The sequence below is a fragment of the Mustelus asterias genome, chromosome 21 (assembly GCF_964213995.1).
Source record: "Mustelus asterias chromosome 21, sMusAst1.hap1.1, whole genome shotgun sequence".
NCBI classification, from domain to species: domain Eukaryota; kingdom Metazoa; phylum Chordata; class Chondrichthyes; order Carcharhiniformes; family Triakidae; genus Mustelus; species Mustelus asterias.
This window is the reverse complement of record NC_135821.1, coordinates 65,554,888-65,575,424: the sequence shown is the minus strand read 5'-3', so window position 1 is coordinate 65,575,424 and position 20,537 is coordinate 65,554,888. Positions and strand designations below refer to the sequence as shown.

The 20,537-nt window shown below is 46.0% G+C and overlaps 1 protein-coding gene across 2 annotated transcripts; it reads right to left on the bottom strand.

The window, feature by feature from the left end:
- Positions 1 to 2,654: 2,654 nt before the first annotated feature.
- nudc (nudC nuclear distribution protein) lies at positions 2,655 to 19,328 on the bottom strand. Of its 2 annotated transcripts, none has more exons than XM_078238052.1 (9): positions 19,184 to 19,328; positions 18,220 to 18,297; positions 17,846 to 18,058; positions 15,741 to 15,827; positions 13,234 to 13,353; positions 11,278 to 11,472; positions 10,412 to 10,495; positions 7,437 to 7,555; positions 2,655 to 3,712 (listed from the first exon to the last, which is right to left on the bottom strand). In XM_078238052.1, the coding sequence occupies exons 1-9, from the start codon at positions 19,262 to 19,264 to the stop codon at positions 3,661 to 3,663; spliced, it is 1,029 nt and encodes a 342-aa protein (XP_078094178.1). In that variant the 5' UTR covers positions 19,265 to 19,328; the 3' UTR covers positions 2,655 to 3,660. The 2 variants fall into 2 exon arrangements, with proteins under 2 accessions (XP_078094178.1, XP_078094179.1); XM_078238053.1 differs by having other exon boundaries at positions 15,741 to 15,820; positions 17,842 to 18,058; positions 19,184 to 19,325.
- Between the last annotated feature and the right edge of the window lie 1,209 nt (positions 19,329 to 20,537).

The following is a 20,537-nucleotide window of genomic DNA, read 5'->3' as shown; positions in this document are numbered from 1 at the left end:
TCTGACCCACTACAGTGGTGTCGTCAGCAAACTTGAATATCGAATTGGAGGGGAATTTGGCCACACAGTCATAGGTGTACAAGGAGTATAGTAGGGGGCTGAGAACACAGCCTTGTGGGGCACTGGTGTTGAGGATTATCGTGGAGGAGGTGTTGTTGCCTATCCTTACTGATTGTGGTCTGTGAGTTAGGAAGTTCAGGATCCAGTCGCAGAGGGAGGTGCCGAGGCCCAGGCCACGGAGTTTGGAGATGGGTTTCGTGGGAATAATAGTGTTGAAGGCTGAGCTGTAGTCAATAAATAGGAGTCTGACATAGGTGTCCTTGTTATCTAGGTGTTCCAGAGTTGAGTGCAGGGCCAGAGAAATGGCATCTGCTATGGACCTGTTGCAGCAGTAGGCAAACTAGTAGATCCAGGTAGTCCGGTAGACTGGAATTGATTCATGCCATGACTAACCTTTTGAAGCACTTCATAATGATGGATGTCAGAGCCACCAGCCGATAGTCATTAAGGCACGCTGCTTGGTTTTTCTTAGGTACCGGGATGATGATCATCTTCTTGAAGCAGATAGGTGTAAAGAGAGGTTGAAGATGTCTGTGAACACCTCCTCCAACTGAATGGAGGCTGTGGGGGAGATGTTCAGTCGGAGAATGGTGTGGTCAACATGTAAAAGGCTGTAGGCAAGTCAGGAGAATGAGGAGGGATAGTTTAGGATGGTCTGTCACATAGGATGTCATTTGTAATTTTAATGAGATGTTTCAGCACTGTGGTAAGGGCAAAAATATGATTGGAAGGATTCAAACATTAAGTTGTTGAAGGTGGGCACAAATTTGGGAGGCGACAACAGGTTGGAAATGAGATTGCCTGTCCGCAAGGCAGTGGGGGCATCAAGAGCAAGTGATGTTGGTAGATTTGGAGGGGATGGGAAAGCATGGGGAAAGAAAAGTGGGTTGGCAGGACTTTGGGAGTAGATTTGGTCTCAAGGACAGCATGTGCTTCGAAAGGGCACAAGGGGAGATAGGAGAGAAATTATGGAAAAATGTGAGTTCAGGGCTATTAGAGGGCAGAACCATGAGGAAAGTTTGCCCTGGTGCCCATGGGAAAGAGACAGAAGCAACAGAAGATCTCAATTTTAGTAACAGAAATCCATTAAATCCTTGCACTTGCTGTGAGGGTAGAGGTGACAGGAGTGGAGTTTGAGGCAGAGAAGTCAGGAGTTATCTTTGCAGATGATCCTGGAGTAATGAGCAGTTTAGCAGAGGAGAGCAGAACCTGACCCAGCTTTATTTATGTGGTTGAGCCAGATCTGGCAATACATGGCTAAACCAATTGTTCTTGAAGCAGTTGAGATAAGCAGAGATTCCATGGGGACATGACTAGAGTGTGTGTATTGGTTTTACGGGGGATAGAAACATAGAAAGTAGAAGCAGGAGAAGGCCATTTGGCCCTTCATTTTGATCATGGCTGATCATTGAATTGAATATCCAGATCCCCCCTTCCTCCCATATCCCTTGATCCATTTAGCCCCAAAAGCTATATCTAATTTCTTCTTGAACTTTGTTCTGTGGTAGTGAATTCCACACATTCACCACTCTCTGGATGAAGAAATTTCTCCTCACCTCAGTTCTGATAGGATAGGGGGAATGAAGGTGTAATTGAGCAGATCATAGCTGTAGAAATGTCATGGTGAACAGGAGGGCCAAAGGCTGCACAGTGGGTATTTGAAAGTGCAGTTGTAAGTGAATTAGAAAAGATTCTCTCCCTCTTCCCTTTCTCTCCCCCCTCCTCCCTCCCTCCCTGGGGTGGGTTCAGAAGGAAGTAACTGGGTGGAGAGCAATACATGGAAATGACTGGAGATGTTCCCATCTGTTCATGAGAGTGCAGAAGCTATGTGAAGGGGTGGCTGTCAATACAGGTTTGGAAGGTATATATGGAGGGAAAGATTGCATGAACCTGAGAGAGAGAATGTGAGGAGTTGAGAAGGAACACAAAATTATAGTTGATATTTATCATTTTGTTAAACATTATGCTCTGTCCTATATTTTTAAAATGGAAATTTCAGCCTGAATTCGACTGTTCAAATTCACACCCAATTACAAGGTCCATTCTTTCTATTTTCTGATCTGACACTGTTCCCTTGAAGAAATCCTACTCCTCATTGCATCGAACCACAGCTAATGATAAACTTTTCTAGAAAGGACTATTGTCTAAAATCTAATTCACACAATCTAAAACTTGCTTATATTTAAAGTGAAATGTTATTGCTGTTGATTAAATCAACCCCCACCATCTGATCTCGAATTCTGCTGATAAAGATGCCAGATGCAACAGTATCTGCCTGTATTAAGATGGGGGCAGGGTAAGAGTTGATAGGATGCAGCCAGGGGAGGGATTGTAGGACAGGATGGAATAAAGGAAGGGCCTGGAGTCAAAAGACTTTTAACTTGCACTTTCTGATCACCTCCATTAGCACGAATCCCAGATGCAAGAGGTCAGTGTTCCAATGTGGTAGTTCTCTATTGCCCTGGAAATAGAACCTTTTACAGTCAGACCTTTGATGTAGTGTGTCTGTGGCACTAACACAGCTTTAAGTTGTGTTGCTGCTGAACAAAATAGGGTTAATTTAGTTTAACGCAAGGACAATGAACCACAGCAGCTAATGGCTCGACTTTATTGAGAAATGAATTCCAGCATCATATTCAAGTGCGTAAATGCAAACAAACTAAAAATAAACATAAACCACACTCCATGAGGGCCAGTGCTCCACTCACTGATTTATCTGGCCACCCTGTTACTGACCTGGAAACATTGAGACAGGGAAATGGAGAGCAATGACCCTGATATTTACAACACATTGGCCTTCACCTGGCACTGCGTGGCAGTTCCGTCAACCAGACAACTTCAAAACCGAACAAAGTAGCCCATCTGGAAGCAGCACTTGTATCAATATGGACATGACCTTGTAAATGTAACACAAGCTCACCCTATTTCAGTTAATCAGCAGGTAGGGGCTTGCATAGCACTCACTGAAAGCTTCAGTGTGGAGTGAAAGGGGGAAGCTTCTAAAATGGTTGATTTGCATATATGTTGATCAAATAAGTTACTGAAACACAGAAGACCAATTTGAACTCCGTGGGTAGCAAGGGGAAATAACCATCAAGCAACCTCTGGGTGACACCTGTCATATAATGTCCTTAGCGCAATGCTGATTAAATTCTCTCTCTGAAAATGATATTAAGGATCCCAAACGTTTAGATACAGAGAGGTCATCAAAACTGCCCCGTAAAGAGACAATGATGAGTGCAGTGACAGCAACTCACATTTCCCTCATTGATCTGGCAATTGCCAGAAGGAACAGTCTAAGGTAGTTACAAAGTTAATTCTGTTTACAGTGAGCCTGGGAAACTGGCAACACCAAAATGTGCTCAGGTTGTCAGAAAATGCAAGGTGATTAAATGGGCAGCCGGTGGATGTAAGCTCGGTAACTGCGCTGCAGGTGCCAGGTGCACAATTGCTCTCCATACAATGAATAACCTGAATGATGTATGAGCTCAGAAACCAGATTGCACAGCACGAGGCAATGCTCAAAGGGAGTCCTTCCTGCAGAAAATCTTCCAACAGTCCGATTATCCCCTTCAGCTTTAGGGAAGACGCACATTCTTTTTAACTGAACTTGGCCTTTGAGAAGTCCATCTCTGGGTGTTGCTCCATGAACCTGCAGAGTGTGGCACAGGAGGATTAGATCTGGCTTACATGACTAAGTAGCATATTCACAATTAATCAAGTATCCTTAACTGAGAACGATCACCTCAGGATTGATTTAGAGGCACCAAGCCTGATCTTTAGCACTAACACCCCCAACAACACCAGCCCCCCCCTCCCCCTCCATGGGCGCTTGTACACATCTGTATTTCCAAATAAATTGCTGGAAATCTGAATCTAAAACCAAAAATGCTGGAAATTCTCAGCGGATCAGGTGGTGTCAGTGTTAATGAGCCTGAACTTCTACAGAGTGGCAATCAGAGTCTCATTGCCACTCGTTCCTAGTTTTGTACCTGGAATTCCAGCTGCTCCTTTCTTGCACGGCCTTCCAACTTAGCCAGCCCAGAACTGTGTAGGACAGCTCGCAACGGAGGCTTCAGTTGGGGGCAGCACAGCCGGAGGTGAGGAAGCCACACCCCTTTTTAAAAATAGTACTAGCTGCCATAAAGCAGGGAAGTTTAAGGGCCAGCCACTTTCAGATACCAGGAAAAGGGTAGTTTTGTAAGGCAAGTGGGCAGGTGTGGAGGTGGGGGCAAGTCGGAGGCAGAGGGGTAGAATCAATACCAGAGTTACCCAGGAGATAGTGGTTTTAATTATTCTAATTTCTCCTGGCTAGCTGTAAGATAGTCAGAATCATCCGAAGTTTGAGATTTATAATCGTACTTTTGGATAGCTCCCAGAGCAAGGCGATTGTCAGGAGTTTGGGCCACAGTTAACTGTGGCTCACAGTCACAGTAATGGAAATTATGATAGGCTGAAAAACTGCAGGATGTAGCTGGGGTGAGAGATGGGAAGTTTAGTGGTTGAGAGCATTTGGATGGGAGGCAACATGCACATGAAGAATTGGCCCTTAGATCTACTCATTGCAGTGGAGCAAGACAGTGGTGGATGATAGGAAGGGAGGTTTACAGGTGAATTACTCACTTTTTCTGTGGCAGACAATCCCAAAGCCTAATGTAGGCACAATGACATGAGGTGCTTTGGGGAAAACTAGTGTTACAGTGAGCACCTGAAGCAGTTAGGTCCTTTATTTACTAAACGCCTTACATCTGCTTCAGGCATGAGTAAAGGAGCCTTGTATTTGTCCTTACCCATTTCAATTGACCGTCAGTCCTGGCAGCGCCCAGAGTGTGTGCTGCCAGGACTGAATAAGGAAGCAGAAGAATGGCCTAATGGATCCCCGAAAACAGATAAGCTCAGAGTCTTGGGCAGAAAGGGTTTGGGCAGATTAGAGAGAGGGACAAGGAGTGGGGATGATGAGTTTAAGGCATCAGGTGGGTAGGAAGAAGGGGAATGGGGTACTATCTTAGGTGGCACAGTGGTTAGCTCTGCTGCCTCACAGCGCCAGGGACCCAGTTCGATTCCGGCCTTGGGTGACCGTGTGGAGTTTGCACGTTCTCCCAGTGTCTGCGTGGTTTTCCTCCAGGTGCTATGGTTTCTCCGACAGTCCAAAGATGTGCAGGTTAGATGGACTGGCCATGCTAAATTGCCCCTTAGTTTCATAAAGATGTGTAGATTAGGTGGATTAGCCATGGCAAATACAGAGATGATTTCAGCATTCACCCACCGCTTGCAGCCCTTTCCCTTTTTACTCATGTACCCGTCAGGGCTACAGATTAACTCTGTAGAGCAGGTTAATTCTGCTGTTACAGCACCTTCCTGCACCTCCACAATCAGACCAAAGACAAGGTCACAGCTTCATTAATCTTTGACTATCAAGGAGAGAGGGAAACATAAAAAAAAGCACATTGCAACATGAGTATTGACCTGATTGGGAAATGATCCATAGGACACAGCATCAATACATACTTAATGCCACTCAATCCCCATCAATTCAACGCTAACCTTAACCAATATCAGGCACTTAGAAATCGGGAGGTAGACATCCTGTACATTCTAACTCAACGCGAGGTCACGGTCCTACAGTCAATGCCAAGCGTGGTATCTGCACTCAATAGATCAGAATGTGCTGCTTTGACTGTTGACCTGCAACCCGTATGGGGGGCATCATAGGTGCACTGCCTCTGGACCGTGGGGACGGGGGGAGTCATACCCCAGTGAGAGCCATGTCCATAGCAACCACAAAGGAGCAAGAGCCACACCCATAGAAACTATTGCTCAATGAGAGTCACATTAACAATAACTTGCATTTATGTAACAGCTTAATGTAGTTTTAAAAAATCCCAAGGCACTTCAGAGAAGTGATTTTAAACAAAAACCAAGCAATGCAAGATTATGTTAGCACAGGTAACAGACAATGTTGTCATACAAGTAAGATTTAAGGATATCTTAGAGGAGAGGCAGGTAAGGGGAGGGTGAGTTTTCAGGGAGCAATTGCAGAGTTTAGGGTCCAGCCAACATAGCTGTCAGTGGTGGGTATGATTAATATAAAGGATGCTCTCTGAAGATGCCTGATCTCAGGGGGCAGGGGTGACGCGGAAGGGTAAAAGATGAGGAGGGGATCTGAAAACAAGGATGAAAATATTACAATTGATGCTTTGCCAAACTGGTGACTTACAGAACCTATAAACCAGTGAAGCCATCGCCATATTTTCAAAAGACATTCAATAAGGTGGCTATTGTTGTTCGGCAACATTAGAGCTCATGGGATTGTGAGTAATATATTACATTGGATTTAAGATTGCATTTACAAAAGAAACAAAGGATGGAGGTATGAATGGCTAAAGCGGCCAACTTAATGCAACATGAAGGGAAGAAGAAACAAACAAGACAAGGTTTTTTGTTTCTACTGGCACACAGCTACGTTAGCTTGATACTGATGCACATAAAATTTATTCTGCACGTGGATGGGAAAAAATAGAGGGAAGATTGTTAGCACCAATATAATTAGATATCATACTTCACAATTCAGTAGGTGTTCTCAGGTTTTCATTTCATGATTCCAGTATGAATAATGTGAGCTCGTACCTCGCAAACTAGTACAAGTGCTCAGGTCTCACACATTTCACATTCCAGTACCATACAGTGTGGTCCACTCATCCTCCACACCAGATCCATCCCTAGTCACCACACTCTTGCACACTATTATCAAATCACAACACCAAAGACACACAAGTGTGTCTAGAACAGGAATCCAGCAAAATGCACCCAACCCACCTCCATCTCCTATAATTATTCTGCTATCATTGCTCTCCCAAACACCCAATTTATTCAGTATAAACAAGCGACCAGACCAACATCTTCCAGACCAGAGATGAGCAAACCCCACATATTCCCATCAGCTTCCCCATCCAAGAAGACATCACAACCCTAGCTTCATCAACACAACACAATGTATCCCATGCCCATCAGGAAAAAGTTGTTTTAATTCATATGTGCTGATCTTACATGCAGCATCTAGACTCACTCGGAGCATGAACTTTTGTTCCCACACCAGACCAGCCTAGGTTACCCCCCTTTTCCTCACCTGGCAGCCTGCTTCAAGCTCCACTCCCATCCCTACCCTGCAGCCCTGACCCCATCTCCACCCCAACTCTGCAGTCCTGACCTCACCTCCACCCCAACCGAAACAGAGTACAGCCACCCTGCTACAGTGCCTCTATTTTCTGCAGGAAGAATTTGCCCTGGCTACAGTGTGTCACAGACTGGTTACGCCAACCAGTACAATGGATCTTTATCAACATGACAGATTGTCATTGCTGCAACGGAGGACTTACTTTTTCAGTATGTCTTGTTTTTTCTGTTCCTCTGAAGTGGGAAGCCCCATAGCTTTCTGCCGTTGATCATACATCATCTTCTCTACCATACTCCGGGTCTCACCGTCCAAGTCTGATAACTGAGGGGACAGAGAACAAGCAGTTTTTCAACATCCTCACTCATTACTATTGAACAGTCATCAAATAACACTGGACAGGCTTACATTGATAAAATAGCAAGTCTAAAATGGATGATCATGAATACACAGGCTATGGGAATAAGACTGATTATCTGGTTGCAAATTAACCAGGATGAAAGGGGAGGGACAAAGTGTTTAAAATGTTACAGTACGTCACAGTCCATCTCACCAGACTGATCATTTATACTTTAGAAACCCCAGATGTTATATCCTGGATTGCATCACTGCTTCTTGCTTTTTCAAAGATAATAAATTGTGATCTCCAGAAAGGAGGCGAGGTTGTCGAAGGCTGTCAAAGGTAAAATGAGGAAGGGGATGAGATGAGATGAAGGCCAGGATCAGAGGTTCAGAGAACATGAGGGGGAGAACACAAAGCTGGAGCAGATTGTATGAGACTGTGGAAAGATTTCAGTATAAGTAAGAGGGCAAAAGTTTGACATTTGGATTATTGGAGGACAAGAAGTCACTGCAGGTCAGCAAGGACAAGGATGCTGAGCAAATAGGATTTAGTGAGGCAGAATGCAAACACAGGTTGAGAGGCCAGCAAGGAGCACAGTGGAAACCGAGTCTAGAGATAACAGAGTGATTTATGTGTTTAATTACAGTATGCTGGGGCCAAAGAATAGGAAGAAACTACTAACCGATGATCTGTGGTGTTCTGAGCAGTGATCACAACTGCTTTGCTTTTCTTGACGTTCAATTGGAGGAAAGACCAAACCTCAGCCAAAGATGTGGGTTTTAAAGGTGGGTCTTAAGAAATGCGAGCAGGTAGAGTTTTAGGAAGGGAACTCCAAAGAATGAGGCCTGGGTGGTTGAAGACACACTGCTAATGGTGGGAGTGACACGACGCAGGGTGGTGGAAGATGTGCAAGAGGAACAGAGTTCGAGAAGCTTGCAGGGGCACGGAGGGATTTAAGCACAAGGATGGAATGGATATTTTATGTTTGGCAGGGCTGAAAGCCAATGCATGCAAGGTCGATGGGCAATTTGGACTTGGTGCAGGATCACAGGCAGGCATTTCAGAAACACAAATACTGTTAAAATCCACAGGGATTGGTAAGGCTGCCCCTGGAAACTAAGCAACTTTATTTATTTAGGGGATTTGGGTGCCACTTCTAGGCCAGCATTTATTGCTCATCCCTAATTTCCCTTGAGAAGGTAGTGCTGAGAACTTTCTTGAACCAATGCAGTCCATGCCAGGTAGGTACAACCACTGTGCTGTTAGGGAGGGATTTCCAGGATTTTGACCCAGCGACAATGAAAAAATGGTGATATAGTGAGTGGCTTGGAGGGGAACTTTCCGCTGGCGATTCTCCCATACATCAGCTGCACTTGTCCTTCTCAGTGGGAGAGGTTGCAGATTTGGAAGATGTTGTCGAAAGAACCTTGGAGAATTGCTGCAATGCATTTTGTAGATGGCAGGCACTGCTGCCACTGTGCATCAGTGGTGGCGGCAGTGCCAATCAAGTCCTGGATGGTGTCAAACTTCTTGAGTGTTCTTGGTGCAGCATTAATCCAGGCAAGTGGAGATCATTCCATCACACTCCTGACTTGTGCCTTATTTAATTTATTTATTAGTGTCACAAGTAGGCTTAAATGGAGTCAATGTGAAAATCCCCTCGTCGCCACACTCCGGCGCATGTTCGGGTACACTGAGAGAGAATCTAGCACCGAACCAGCACATCTTTCAGACTGTGGGAGGAAACCGGAGCATCTGGAGGAAACCCACAGACACAGGGAAAACATGCAGACTTTGCACAGACAGTAACCCGAGCCAGGAATCGAACCCAGGTCCCTGGTGCTGTGAGGCAGCAGTGCTAACCCGGTGCCACCGTGCTGCCCCAGATGTAGATGGTAGGGAGGCTTTGGGCAATCAGGAAACGAGTTACTCGCCACAGAATTCCCATCCCCTGACCTGCTCTTGTAGCCGCAGTGGTTCAGTTCAGTTTCTGCTCAGTGGTAATCTCCAAGACACTGATAGTGGGGAATTCAGCAATGGTCATGCCATTGAATGTTGTGGGGAAATGGTTGGATTGTCTCTTGTTGGAGATGATCAGCCGGCAGCCGTGTAGCATGAATGTTACTTGCAACTTATCAGCCCAAGCCCGAATGTAGATCTTGCTGCATGAGGGTCTGGATTCAGTATCTGAGATGTTGTGAATGGTTACTGTCCATGAAGGATAGTGAGTAAATAAGAAAAAGGTGGGGAGATGCAGGACAATGATAGGAAGAGTCTGAGATGGTTGCGAAGGGATGGAGATGCACTGGCCAGAGTGAAACTAGACAAGGGCCTAAAGCACAAAGTTAAAGGATTATTTGAGCTTCTTGTTGTTATCAGTCAATGACTGAATTTCAGTCAGTTTCACTGTAGATCAAGCCTTTGCTACAAAGTTCTCACCTTTGGTATGTTTGTGTTTCCTGACTGAGAGGATCACAGTGGACGGGATTTTCCGGTCGTGCCCGCCCAGAGACTGGGAATTCTCACCTGAGGTTAATGGATCTTTAAACGGTCCACCAAATTTTCTGTTCCACCCATGACAATTTCCACGATGGACATGCGGAACCAGAAATTTCACCCCTGTGAATGTGCCTTTGAAAATCAGCAAGCAATGCATCCCAATTGGAGGAGTTAACTATTTGCATTGATTCAGTGTAGCAGCGAGTAAAAGATCATAAAGTCAGGGAGTTTTCACATCGCCCAAATAGGAACAAATCCCTTTAAAATCACCGTGCTCACCCAACAAGGCACTAGCTCTCCACATGACAGAATCGGAGTATGAAAATGGTAATACTCACTTTTGAATTCTCAGGGTTAATTTTTTTGGTGTTGAGCTCAGGGTCCGTTGTCACTACTTTGTTCCACCATTCCATTTTGTTGATCTGAAATTTAAAAAAAAAATCCTCACAGATGCTGATGCAGCTCACAAGGTAATACAGCAAGAGCACAATTAAACCAGAGTTCTCCAGAAATCCCGCGGGCACGGAAAGTCACCCAGCCACCAAACTGGGAATTCTGGGGTTAGCCTCGCCCACAGCCCTGTGTAACCCTCATCCATAGACAAGAAAACCTTAGGTTCATTCAAACTCAGAGTCCAATATAAACCTTACCCACAGAATGGAGGTCCCATATGGATTGTACATCTCCCCATATAGGGACGGATCTCATTCCCCAAGTCCAGAGCTGTGGAATAAGTTGCAACCGGGATGTTGGATTTATGTCACATTATCAGTAACCCCCACAGCTTGCCCCCTGGACTTGCAGAATCTCACTAGCTGTTCTGTCTGGAGACAATACACATCTCTTTAACCTGTGTTTAATGCTCCCTCCACCCACATTGTCTGTACCTTTAAGACCTGGTTGGCTGTAGGGATTCACATTCTAATCAGTATTCTGTAACTTGATTTTGTGTCTGTGCACTGTTTGAGAGCACATTTCCACTCCATCTGACGAAGGAGCAGCGCTCCGAAAGCTTATGGTATTTGCTACCAAATAAACCTGTTGGACTTTAACCTGGTGTTGTGAGACTTCTTACTGTGTTCACCCCAGTCCAACGCCGGCATCTCCACATCATGAATAAGTTGAGAGCCAGGATATGGGAATGTCCACAGTGGCCAGGGGTATGATTGGGGTTTCATTCTACCCTATAGTGATGCCAGCTCACCTTCTCTAGATGTATGTTAATGCTTTTTCCATCCTCCAGCAGCCATGAGCTTTCCTCCACCTTCACATCATTGAACATCTCACCATCAATCACGGGAGGATGGCCTTTCAGACCCACTTTCAAGTGACGTCTTTGTATCTCTACAATGAGATCCCGACTCTTCAATCTGAAGTTGACTTGGAATGGAACCAAGAGCTGGGAACATAACACAAGAAAGTTTTTTTTAAAAAAGCATATAAAATGAGTTTCTCAATCCAATAACATTGCATCCAAAATCCATCCATTTCCCCTCCAAATCCTTCAGGGTTGTAACAGTATTTACTGGAGGGTGGAATCCTCTAATACAGGGGCTCCCAAACTATGGGTCGCAATCCCCCTTGGGTTATGAGCTCCCCTCTCCAAGGCAGCAAGAGTGGTGACTGTGAAGAAGAGGCTACCCAATCTGAAGGCACTGGTGAGAAAGCCCTGTACCCACTAGATTGATGCCATCAAACAGCAAGGGGCAGACAGTGGGCCCAAAGCACCCTTCAACATCAGAAACCACTTTTCACGGTGAGTGCAAGTGGGCCTGGGATGTTTTTGCACCGAACTGGCGCACTTGGAATACAGTGTTCAATTCTGGTTGCCACACTACCAGAAGGATGTGGAGGCTTTGGAGAGAGTACAGAAAAGATTTACAAGGATGTTGCCTGGTATGGAGGGCATTAGCTATGGGGAGAGGTTGGAGAAACTTGGTTTGTTCTCACTGGAATGACGGAGGTGGAGGGGCGACCTGATAGAAGTCTAAAAATTATGAGGGGCATGGACAGAGTGGATATGCAAAGCTTTTTCCCAGGGTGGACGTCAATTGATAGGGGGCATAGGTTTAAGGTGCAAGGGGCAAGGTTTAAAGGAGATGTCCAAGGCAAGTTTTTTTGCACAAAGGGTAGTGGGTGCCTGGAACTCGCTGCTGCGGGAGGTAGAGGAAGCAGATACGATAGTGACTTTTAAGGGGCGTCTTGACAAATACATGAATAGGATGGGAATAGAGGGATATGGTTCCCGGAAGGGTAGGGGGTTTTAGTTTAGTTGGGCAGCATGGTTGGTGTCGGCTTGGAGGGCCGAAGGGCCTGTACCTGTGCTGTAATTTTCTTTGTTCTTATTTAGAGGTAAGTGTAGCTCAGTCACCGACTGCAGGAGAAACTGGAAGGTCACACGCCTCAGCCGCGAAGTTAAGTGGCTGCTTCAAACTTTCTTGTGCCATTTACAGGAAGTTTACCCCAGAATAACAACTCAGTTTCTTAGGCACCGGCAACCAAGGAGGAGAACAGGGAAGAAGATAGGGGCTGATGAATGACTGGGGTCATGATGTGGAGATGCCGGCATTGGACTGGGGTAAACACAGTAAGAAGTCTAACCTGGTGTTGTTAGACTTCTTACTGTGAATGACTGGGGGGCAGTAGTGTAGGCAGTGAGTTCGGCAATAAAGTTGCTGACTCAGTGGTAAGGACAGGGGTTGGAAAAAGGTGTGTGTGTGTGGGCGGGTGTTGATGGTGGGGGAAGGGGGCACGGATTACAATATGTGGGAGGAACAGGGGTTTCGCTGACTCTTCTGAAACTAGGGAAATGGAGAGCTTGGCTGAAACCTATAGAACCGTAATAATTACATGGTATCCTCTGAAATTATGTTAACTTTCAAGTGTTAAAATGGAGTCACATTGGAAAGCACTGGTCTAATATACAAATCAGCTAAATGTAAAATTATCCTGGCGTTTACCTTGGATTATATTTTTTCCAGTTTATAATCACATGGCCAACTCACCACCAAAATCTATCACCTTATTTTCACTGTGAAGATCTCGAATTCCTATCTCACCATGAAGGTTTATATTTGTCGTATCATTTCCTACCCCAACCTGGACCTACAAGCACTGTGGTACTACACTAAATGAACAGAGCAATTAACACAACACTTACATCCACCTCGGAGAGGGTCTGGGTCCACCGATAGTTTGGCAGATCAGCACCGTTTCCAGCATTGGGCTTCAGTTTCCCTTTATCCTTCTCATCCTCTTCACCGTCGGACTCGGACTCTGCCTACAGGAATGCGAGGATCACAAGAAGACTGTCAGAATACAGGGCACAAGTATGTAGCATTGTAAACATTACTTCTCACAATGTATATGAAACGTTTCACAACAGCAAGGCTGTTAGACGGACTGAACAAAGACAGAATTGTTGCTATAATATACATAGTCACAAAGTGGCCACGCAGTCATGTACAGCGACTGTGCAGCAGCCAGGCAGAAATAGTTGTCAAAATTAAAAATTTAACAAGATGAATCTAAGGAACAAATTTAAATAGATTTAAAATCTAAACTTTAAGATGGAATGAAGTTAGAGGTGTGAGTTAGAAACATAGAAAAACTACAGCACAAACAGGCCCTTCGGCCCACAAGTTGTGCCGAACACATCCTACCTTCTAGACCTACCTATAACCCTCCATCCTATTAAGCTCCATGTACTCATCCAGGAGTCTCTTAAAAGACCCTATTGAGTTCGCCTCCACCACCACTGACGGCAGTCGATTCCACTCGCCCACCACCCTCTGTGTGAAAAACTTACCCCTAACATCTCCCCTGTACCTACCCCCCAGCACCTTAAACCTGTGTCCTCTCGTAGCAGACATTTTCACCCTAGGAAAAAGCCTCTGAGAGTCCAAACGATCTATGCCTCTCAACATCTTGTATACCTCTATTAGGTCTCCTCTCATCCTACGTCTCTCCAAGGAGAAAAGACCGAGCTCCCTCAGCCTATCCTCATAAGGCATGCCACTCAATCCAGGCAACATCCTTGTAAATCTCCTCTGCACCCTTTCAATCTTTTCCACATCCTTCCTATAGTGAGGCGACCAGAACTGAGCACAGTACTCCAAGTGGGGTCTGACGAGGGTTTTATATAGCTGCATCATTATCCCCGGACTCCTAAACTCAATCCCGCGATTGATAAAGGCCAGCACACCATACGCCTTCTTAACCACCTCCTCCACCTGCGGGGCCGATTTTAGAGTCCTATGGACCCGGGCCCAAAGGTCCTTCTGATCCTCTACCGTACTAAGAGTCTTTCCCTTTATATTGTACTCCTTCATCCCATTTGTCGAACCAAAATGGACCACGACGCATTTATCTGGGTTGAAGTCCATCTGCCACTTGTCCGCCCAGTCTTGCATCCTATCTATGTCCCTCTGTAACGTCTGACATCCCTCCAGACTATCCACAACCCCACCAACCTTCGTGTCGTCGGCAAACTTACCAACCCATCCCTCTGCTTCCTCATCCAGGTCATTTATGAAAATGACAAACAGCAAGGGTCCCAGAACAGATCACTGGGGCACACCACTGGTGACAGACCTCCATTTAGAAAAAGACCCATCTATACCCACTCTCTGCCTCCTTTGGGCAATGATGTGGAGATGCCGGCGATGGACTGGGGTAAGCACAGTAAGAAGTCTCACAACACCAGGTTAAAGTCCAACAGGTTTATTTGGTAGCAAGGTATTTGCTACCAAATAAACCTGTTGGACTTTAACCTGGTGTTGTGAGACTTCTTACTGTCTTTTGGGCAAGCCAGTTCTGGATCCACCGGGCAGCAGCCCCTTGGATCCCATGCCCACTCACTTTTTCTAGAAGCCTTGCATGGGGGACCTTCTTGAACGCCTTGCTAAAATCCATATAAACCACATCTACCGCCTTCCCTTCGTCAATGTGTTTAGTCACATTTTCTAAGAACTCCACCAGGCTCGTAAGGCACAATCTGCCCTTGACAAAGCCAAAGAGTTGATGATGCCTGGCACTCACTTTGTGAGCAGTCTTTGTCAGTTTTGGGTATAGGATTCCCAATTTCAACATTTTTCTTACTGCTTTGTCCATGATAAATGTCATGGGAGAGCAGTTTACTAGAAGCAAATTTCCACACAGACTTTGTTTTTACTAAGTTATAAATAGGAGTTAAAATACAGAAACAAGCCATTCAAACCAACTAGTCCATTTTTGAGTTTACGCTCCGCATGGGCAAATAGTCTAAAATCACATTTACCCATCCTGTCCCCAAATCCATTCAACACTTTTTCCATCATCCACCTGCCTGATTGAATCTGGAATGTTGACATAATTTTTGTGTCAATCACTAACCCTGCAAGTAAATCATACAATCTGTTCAGTAACTTATGCTGCAAGTTACTGCAGTGATGCACCCTGTGGTTGAAAAGTTTACTATCTGGGCCCATACAATAATGAAAGACTAGTTTAGTGAGACACTGAAGACTGTCAAGAGTTTCAAGTGGAGACAACAGGGGGAAAAATCTCAACAGATAAAGAAATTAAGATAGAACTTGTGGATTTTAAATATGACCTTTCCTTCCTTTTCCTAAATCCCATAAATGAACTTTCTTCTCCCTGCTCCACACTGACTCAATTGTACATTACCTGTTTTGTTTCTGTTTTTTCTGAGTTCCCTTCTCCATTGGCAGTGATTCCATCTCCATCATTTTCCTGGTTCTTGTGCTCTTTTTTCTAGATGAAAAATGCAATAGTAAATGTTCTCATCATAGTGTACCTGGCCAGTTATTAATCTTAGGTCTCGCAATGTGCATTAACGACAGGCACAAGACATAGCTGCCGGGTTGCCTGGTGCTGAAATGGTTTCACAGGCATCAATGTCCAGTGCCTTGTGCCCATGCAATGCTTCATATGGAAACGTAACCAATATCAACAACCAATTCAAATATGTAGGGAGGTCCTGACAGTGGATCCAAACCTGTCCTCCATTTATGTGTGGGAGGCTGGGGGGGGGGGGGGGGGGGTGGGTCCACACATTATTTGGAAGAAAAACGAAGGAAACGGATTGAGTTTTGGGTCAGATGGGATGCTGGCATTTAGGGTGACCCTGCAGGCAGCCTGTACGTCAGCTGCAAGAGCTCTAAGACAGCCATCTACAAATGGCAGGGCATTTGCTCCAGAATACTGCTCAGATATTCCTAAGCTTAAGCAGACTTGTAGCTCTTAAAGTTGATACTGGAGCTGGCTCAAATGGTGGCCACAAAATCTTTCAATGGTTACATTCTGTATGGCTCCCTAAACCCACTCCCCTCCACAAAAAAACAATACAGATGCTGGAAATCTGAAATAGGATGGGAATATGCTGTAAATACTTAGGTCTGGCAGCAGCTAACGAGAAGGAAACTGGAGTTAATATTTCATGTCACTGACCTGAAACATTAACTCAATTTCTCTCTCCACAGATCCTGCCAGGCCCACTGAGTAGAGTCATAGAGGTTTACAGCATGGAAACAGGCCCTTCGACCCAACTTGTCCATGCCGCCCTTTTTCTTTAAACCCCTAAGCTAATCCCAATTGCCCGCATTTGGCCCATATCCCTCTATACCCATTTTACCCATGTAATTGTCTAAATGCTTTTTAAAGGACAAAATTGTACCCGCTTCTACTACTACCTCTGGCAGCTTGTTCCAGACACTCACCTCCCTGTCTGTGAGAAAATTGCCCCCTGGACACTTTTGTATCTCTCCCCTCTCACCTTAAACCTATGCCCTCCAGTTTTAGACTCCCCTACTTTTGGGTAAAGATATTGACTATCTAGCTGATCTATGCCCCTCACTATTTTATAGACCTCTATAAGTTCACCCCTCAGCCTTTACGCTCCAGAGAAAAAAGTCCCAGTCTATCCAGCCTCTCCTTATAACTCAAACCATCAAGTCCTGGTAGCATCCTAGTAACTCTTTTCTATTTTTATATCTAATTTTAAGTTTATGTCCCCTTTGTTTCTAGAAAATAGTTTCTATCTACTCTATCAATTCCTTCGTTAAGTCTGAACACCACAATTTCATCATTCCGTAATCTTCCAAATTCACAAATATACAAGCCTAGTCTAATCAACCTCATAATTAAACTCTTTTAGTCCCAGTATAATTCTGATGAATCTATGCTGCATCCCCTCCAGCACCAATATATCCTTCCTGAGCTTTAGAGTCAGAATTGGGATCTAAGAAGCGTTTTATAAAACTGTAAGAGAACATCCACCCCTTTGCACTCAGCCTCTTTGACATAAAGGTCAACGTTCCATTTGCCTTTTTAATAAAGTTGTCTCTCTCCACCTGATTAACAATTTCTGTACTTGAAGCCTTAAATCAATCTGCTCCTCCAGGGTTCCTAACTTATCACCATCTAAAACTACTATGATCTATCTTTCTTAGATCTGAAGTGGAAGACATAAACTTTCCCAATTGAACTCCAGTTTGCTCTGCCAACCAACTGGGTGTCATCAGCAAACTTAGGTATCCAGTTCTCTATTCCTTAAAAGTAACTCATAAATAGAGTGAAACATTAAGGCCCCTGTACAGATCCTTGGGCGACACGACAACTTACATCCTACCAATATGATTACATACATACCACTTATCCTTACTCTTAACTGCCTCATACTTCCTCAACAATTTCTAATCCAAGCCAATAGGTTGCCCTTAATTCCATGATCCAATTCTTGGCTGCGATTGGCCAGTAGACGCTGCACTTACCTGGTCGATTTCCTTCTGCAATTTCTCTGCCTCCTCATCGGTCAACTCTTTGATTTTCGGCTGCTTCGAATCTGGCTCAGATTTCTCTTTCTCCTCCTCAGTGAGCTTTGCCCGTTCCAATTGATCTTTTCTCTCTGCTTCCTTTTTCACCTCCTTCTCCATCTGAACTTGTAATGCTAACTTATGGTGGCGTTTGAACGTCTCTGTGACCAACTGTGGAAAATATATGACCAGAATCATCAGTTAAATGGGATTACACCATTAGTATGCTGGGAGAAACTGGCATTCCCATCAAATTAATTTGAGAGATGGAGATGCAGCAGGGCCCCTGTGACTGAGAACAATGGAGATATAAGGGAACTCCCTGTACTCACTTTATTAGCTGCTCCCTGCTCTCCACCAGTGAAGAAGTCGGTTTTCCGCCTCAGAAAACTGAAGAACGTATCCACGAGCTGAAATAAAAATTAAGGGTTTTTATTCAGATCCCCTGAAGTTGACAGGTCACCCAGCATCAGCTATGTAGATACTCCCATAAAAACCACTCACTGTAAGAATGTATAAAGCAACTCAGAAACACAAAGAAAATCCACTCAGTTTTTAACATGGAAATAAACTACAGACAAGGGGCAATCTATCCACGGGCAGATGAGGGTTGGAGTGGAAATCTACCCACAGGCAGTAGGAGGGAGGATCCAGCCCCGGGCAGTGGGTGGGATCCAGCCCCGGGCAGTGGGTGGGATCCAGCCCCGGGCAGTGGGTGGGATCCAGCCCCGGGCAGTGGGTGGGATCCAGCCCCGGGCAGTGGGTGGGATCCAGCCCCGGGCAGTGGGTGGGATCCAGCCCCGGGCAGTGGGTGGGATCCAGCCCCGGGCAGTGGGTGGGATCCAGCCCCGGGCAGTGGGTGGGATCCAGCCCCGGGCAGTGGGTGGGATCCAGCCCCGGGCAGTGGGTGGGATCCAGCCCCGGGCAGTGGGTGGGATCCAGCCCCGGGCAGTGGGTGGGATCCAGCCCCGGGCAGTGGGTGGGATCCAGCCCCGGGCAGTGGGTGGGATCCAGTCCCGGGCAGTGGGTGGGATCCAGCCCCGGGCAGTGGGTGGGATCCAGCCCCGGGCAGTGGGTGGGATCCAGCCCCGGGCAGTGGGTGGGATCCAGCCCCGGGCAGTGGGTGGGATCCAGCCCCGGGCAGTGGGTGTGTTTGGAGGTTTGGGGGGGGGTTCCATCCCCAGGCAGTGGGTGCTGGTGGGGGAGGGGGGGGGGGGTGGAATCCATCCCCAGGCAGTGGGTGCGGTTGAGGGGTGGGGGGAGACCCATCCCCAGGCAGAGCAATCTACTCCGTACCTGGTGAACACCTCCTTCGTGTTGTTGGGCCATGGCTAGTAGAATACCATCGAAGCGATCCTCCCCGGACGAGTCCCCCATGGTGAGTGTGTGTGTCAATGCGGCTCCCTCAGGCTGTGGCCCAGCTTCCGGCCCAGGCCGCTCACCCGGTAGTAATGCTGACTGCCTGGGTCAATGTGTGATTGACAGGCGTCTTAGCCAATCGGCGGGCGCGCGTCCCCCTGACGTCAGACGCTGAAGCAGCGCCGCGCGGGTGGAGCGCGTGTTGATGGCGCGGTCACCATGGAAACCGGAACATTTGGGAACCTGGCCCTCGCGACCTGGCTCTCAGGCACAGCCTGCCGTGTGTGGCCGAATGTTGACCCGGAGTCAGCACTCGTGTGACACTCGTCCGCACACATGAGGACGGCGTAAACCGGGATCTTGGGTTCATGTCACATTATCAGTAACCCCCACAGCTTGCCTCCTGGACTTGCAGAATCTCACTGGCTGTCCTGTCTGGAGACAATACACGCTTCTTTAACCTGTGCTTAATGCTCCCTCCACTCACATTGTCTGTATCTTTGAGACTTGATTAGCTGTAAAGATTCGCATTCTAATTAGTATTCTGTAACTTGATTTTGTGTCTCTGTGTGCCTTGTTTGTGAGCAGATCTCCCCTCCATCTGACGAAGGAGCAGGGCTCCGAAAGCGAATGGCATTTGCTGCCAAATAAACCTGTTGGACTTTAACCTGGCGTTGTTAAAACTCTTACAGTAGGGGCAAATCAGCTCAACACCCTGGGACAAAGCAGTTTGTTTGATCAGTACCTTAAATATCCACACTTTGCACTAGTGTGTACAATCTACAAGATGCGTTGCACTTTCCACGACACCTCCCATACCCATGACCTCTACCACCTAGAAGGATGAGGGTGGCAGATACATGGGAACACCACTATCCCCCTCCAAGCCACACTATCCTGACTTGAAAATATATCGCCGCCGTTCCTTCACTGTCGCTGGGTCAAAATCCTGGAATTCCCTCCTTAACAAGCACTGCAGATGTTCCTGCACAACATTAACTGAAGTGGTTCAAGGAACCTCCACCTTTTAAGGGCAATTAGGGATGGGCCACAGAGCAACGATGTACATATTCCTTGAAAAGATGAAAAACAACAAGTGAGAGGATATACCTATCAAGAAAAGTTGGGGATCTTTGACTGAGGGTTAACCTTTAAGATTACAAAAGGGTTAAATGTAGTAGATGAAGAGATGTCTCCACTTGCAGGTGAGGCCAGAATTAGGGATAGTAATATAGCCACCGCCATCTCCAATAGTGAATTCAGGACAAATATACTTACCCAGAGAGTGTTT

Coding starts and splice junctions, on each gene's coding strand:
- nudc (XM_078238052.1), bottom strand. CDS start 19,264: ATGGGGGACTCGTCCGGGGAGGATCGCTTCGATGGTATTCTACTAGCC. Junction 18,298..19,183: donor ACGAAGGAGGTGTTCACCAG/GTACGGAGTAGA, acceptor TTTTTATTTCAG/CTCGTGGATACGTTCTTCAG. Junction 15,828..17,845: donor TGCAGAAGGAAATCGACCAG/GTAAGTGCAGCG, acceptor TTTTTCATCTAG/AAAAAAGAGCACAAGAACCA.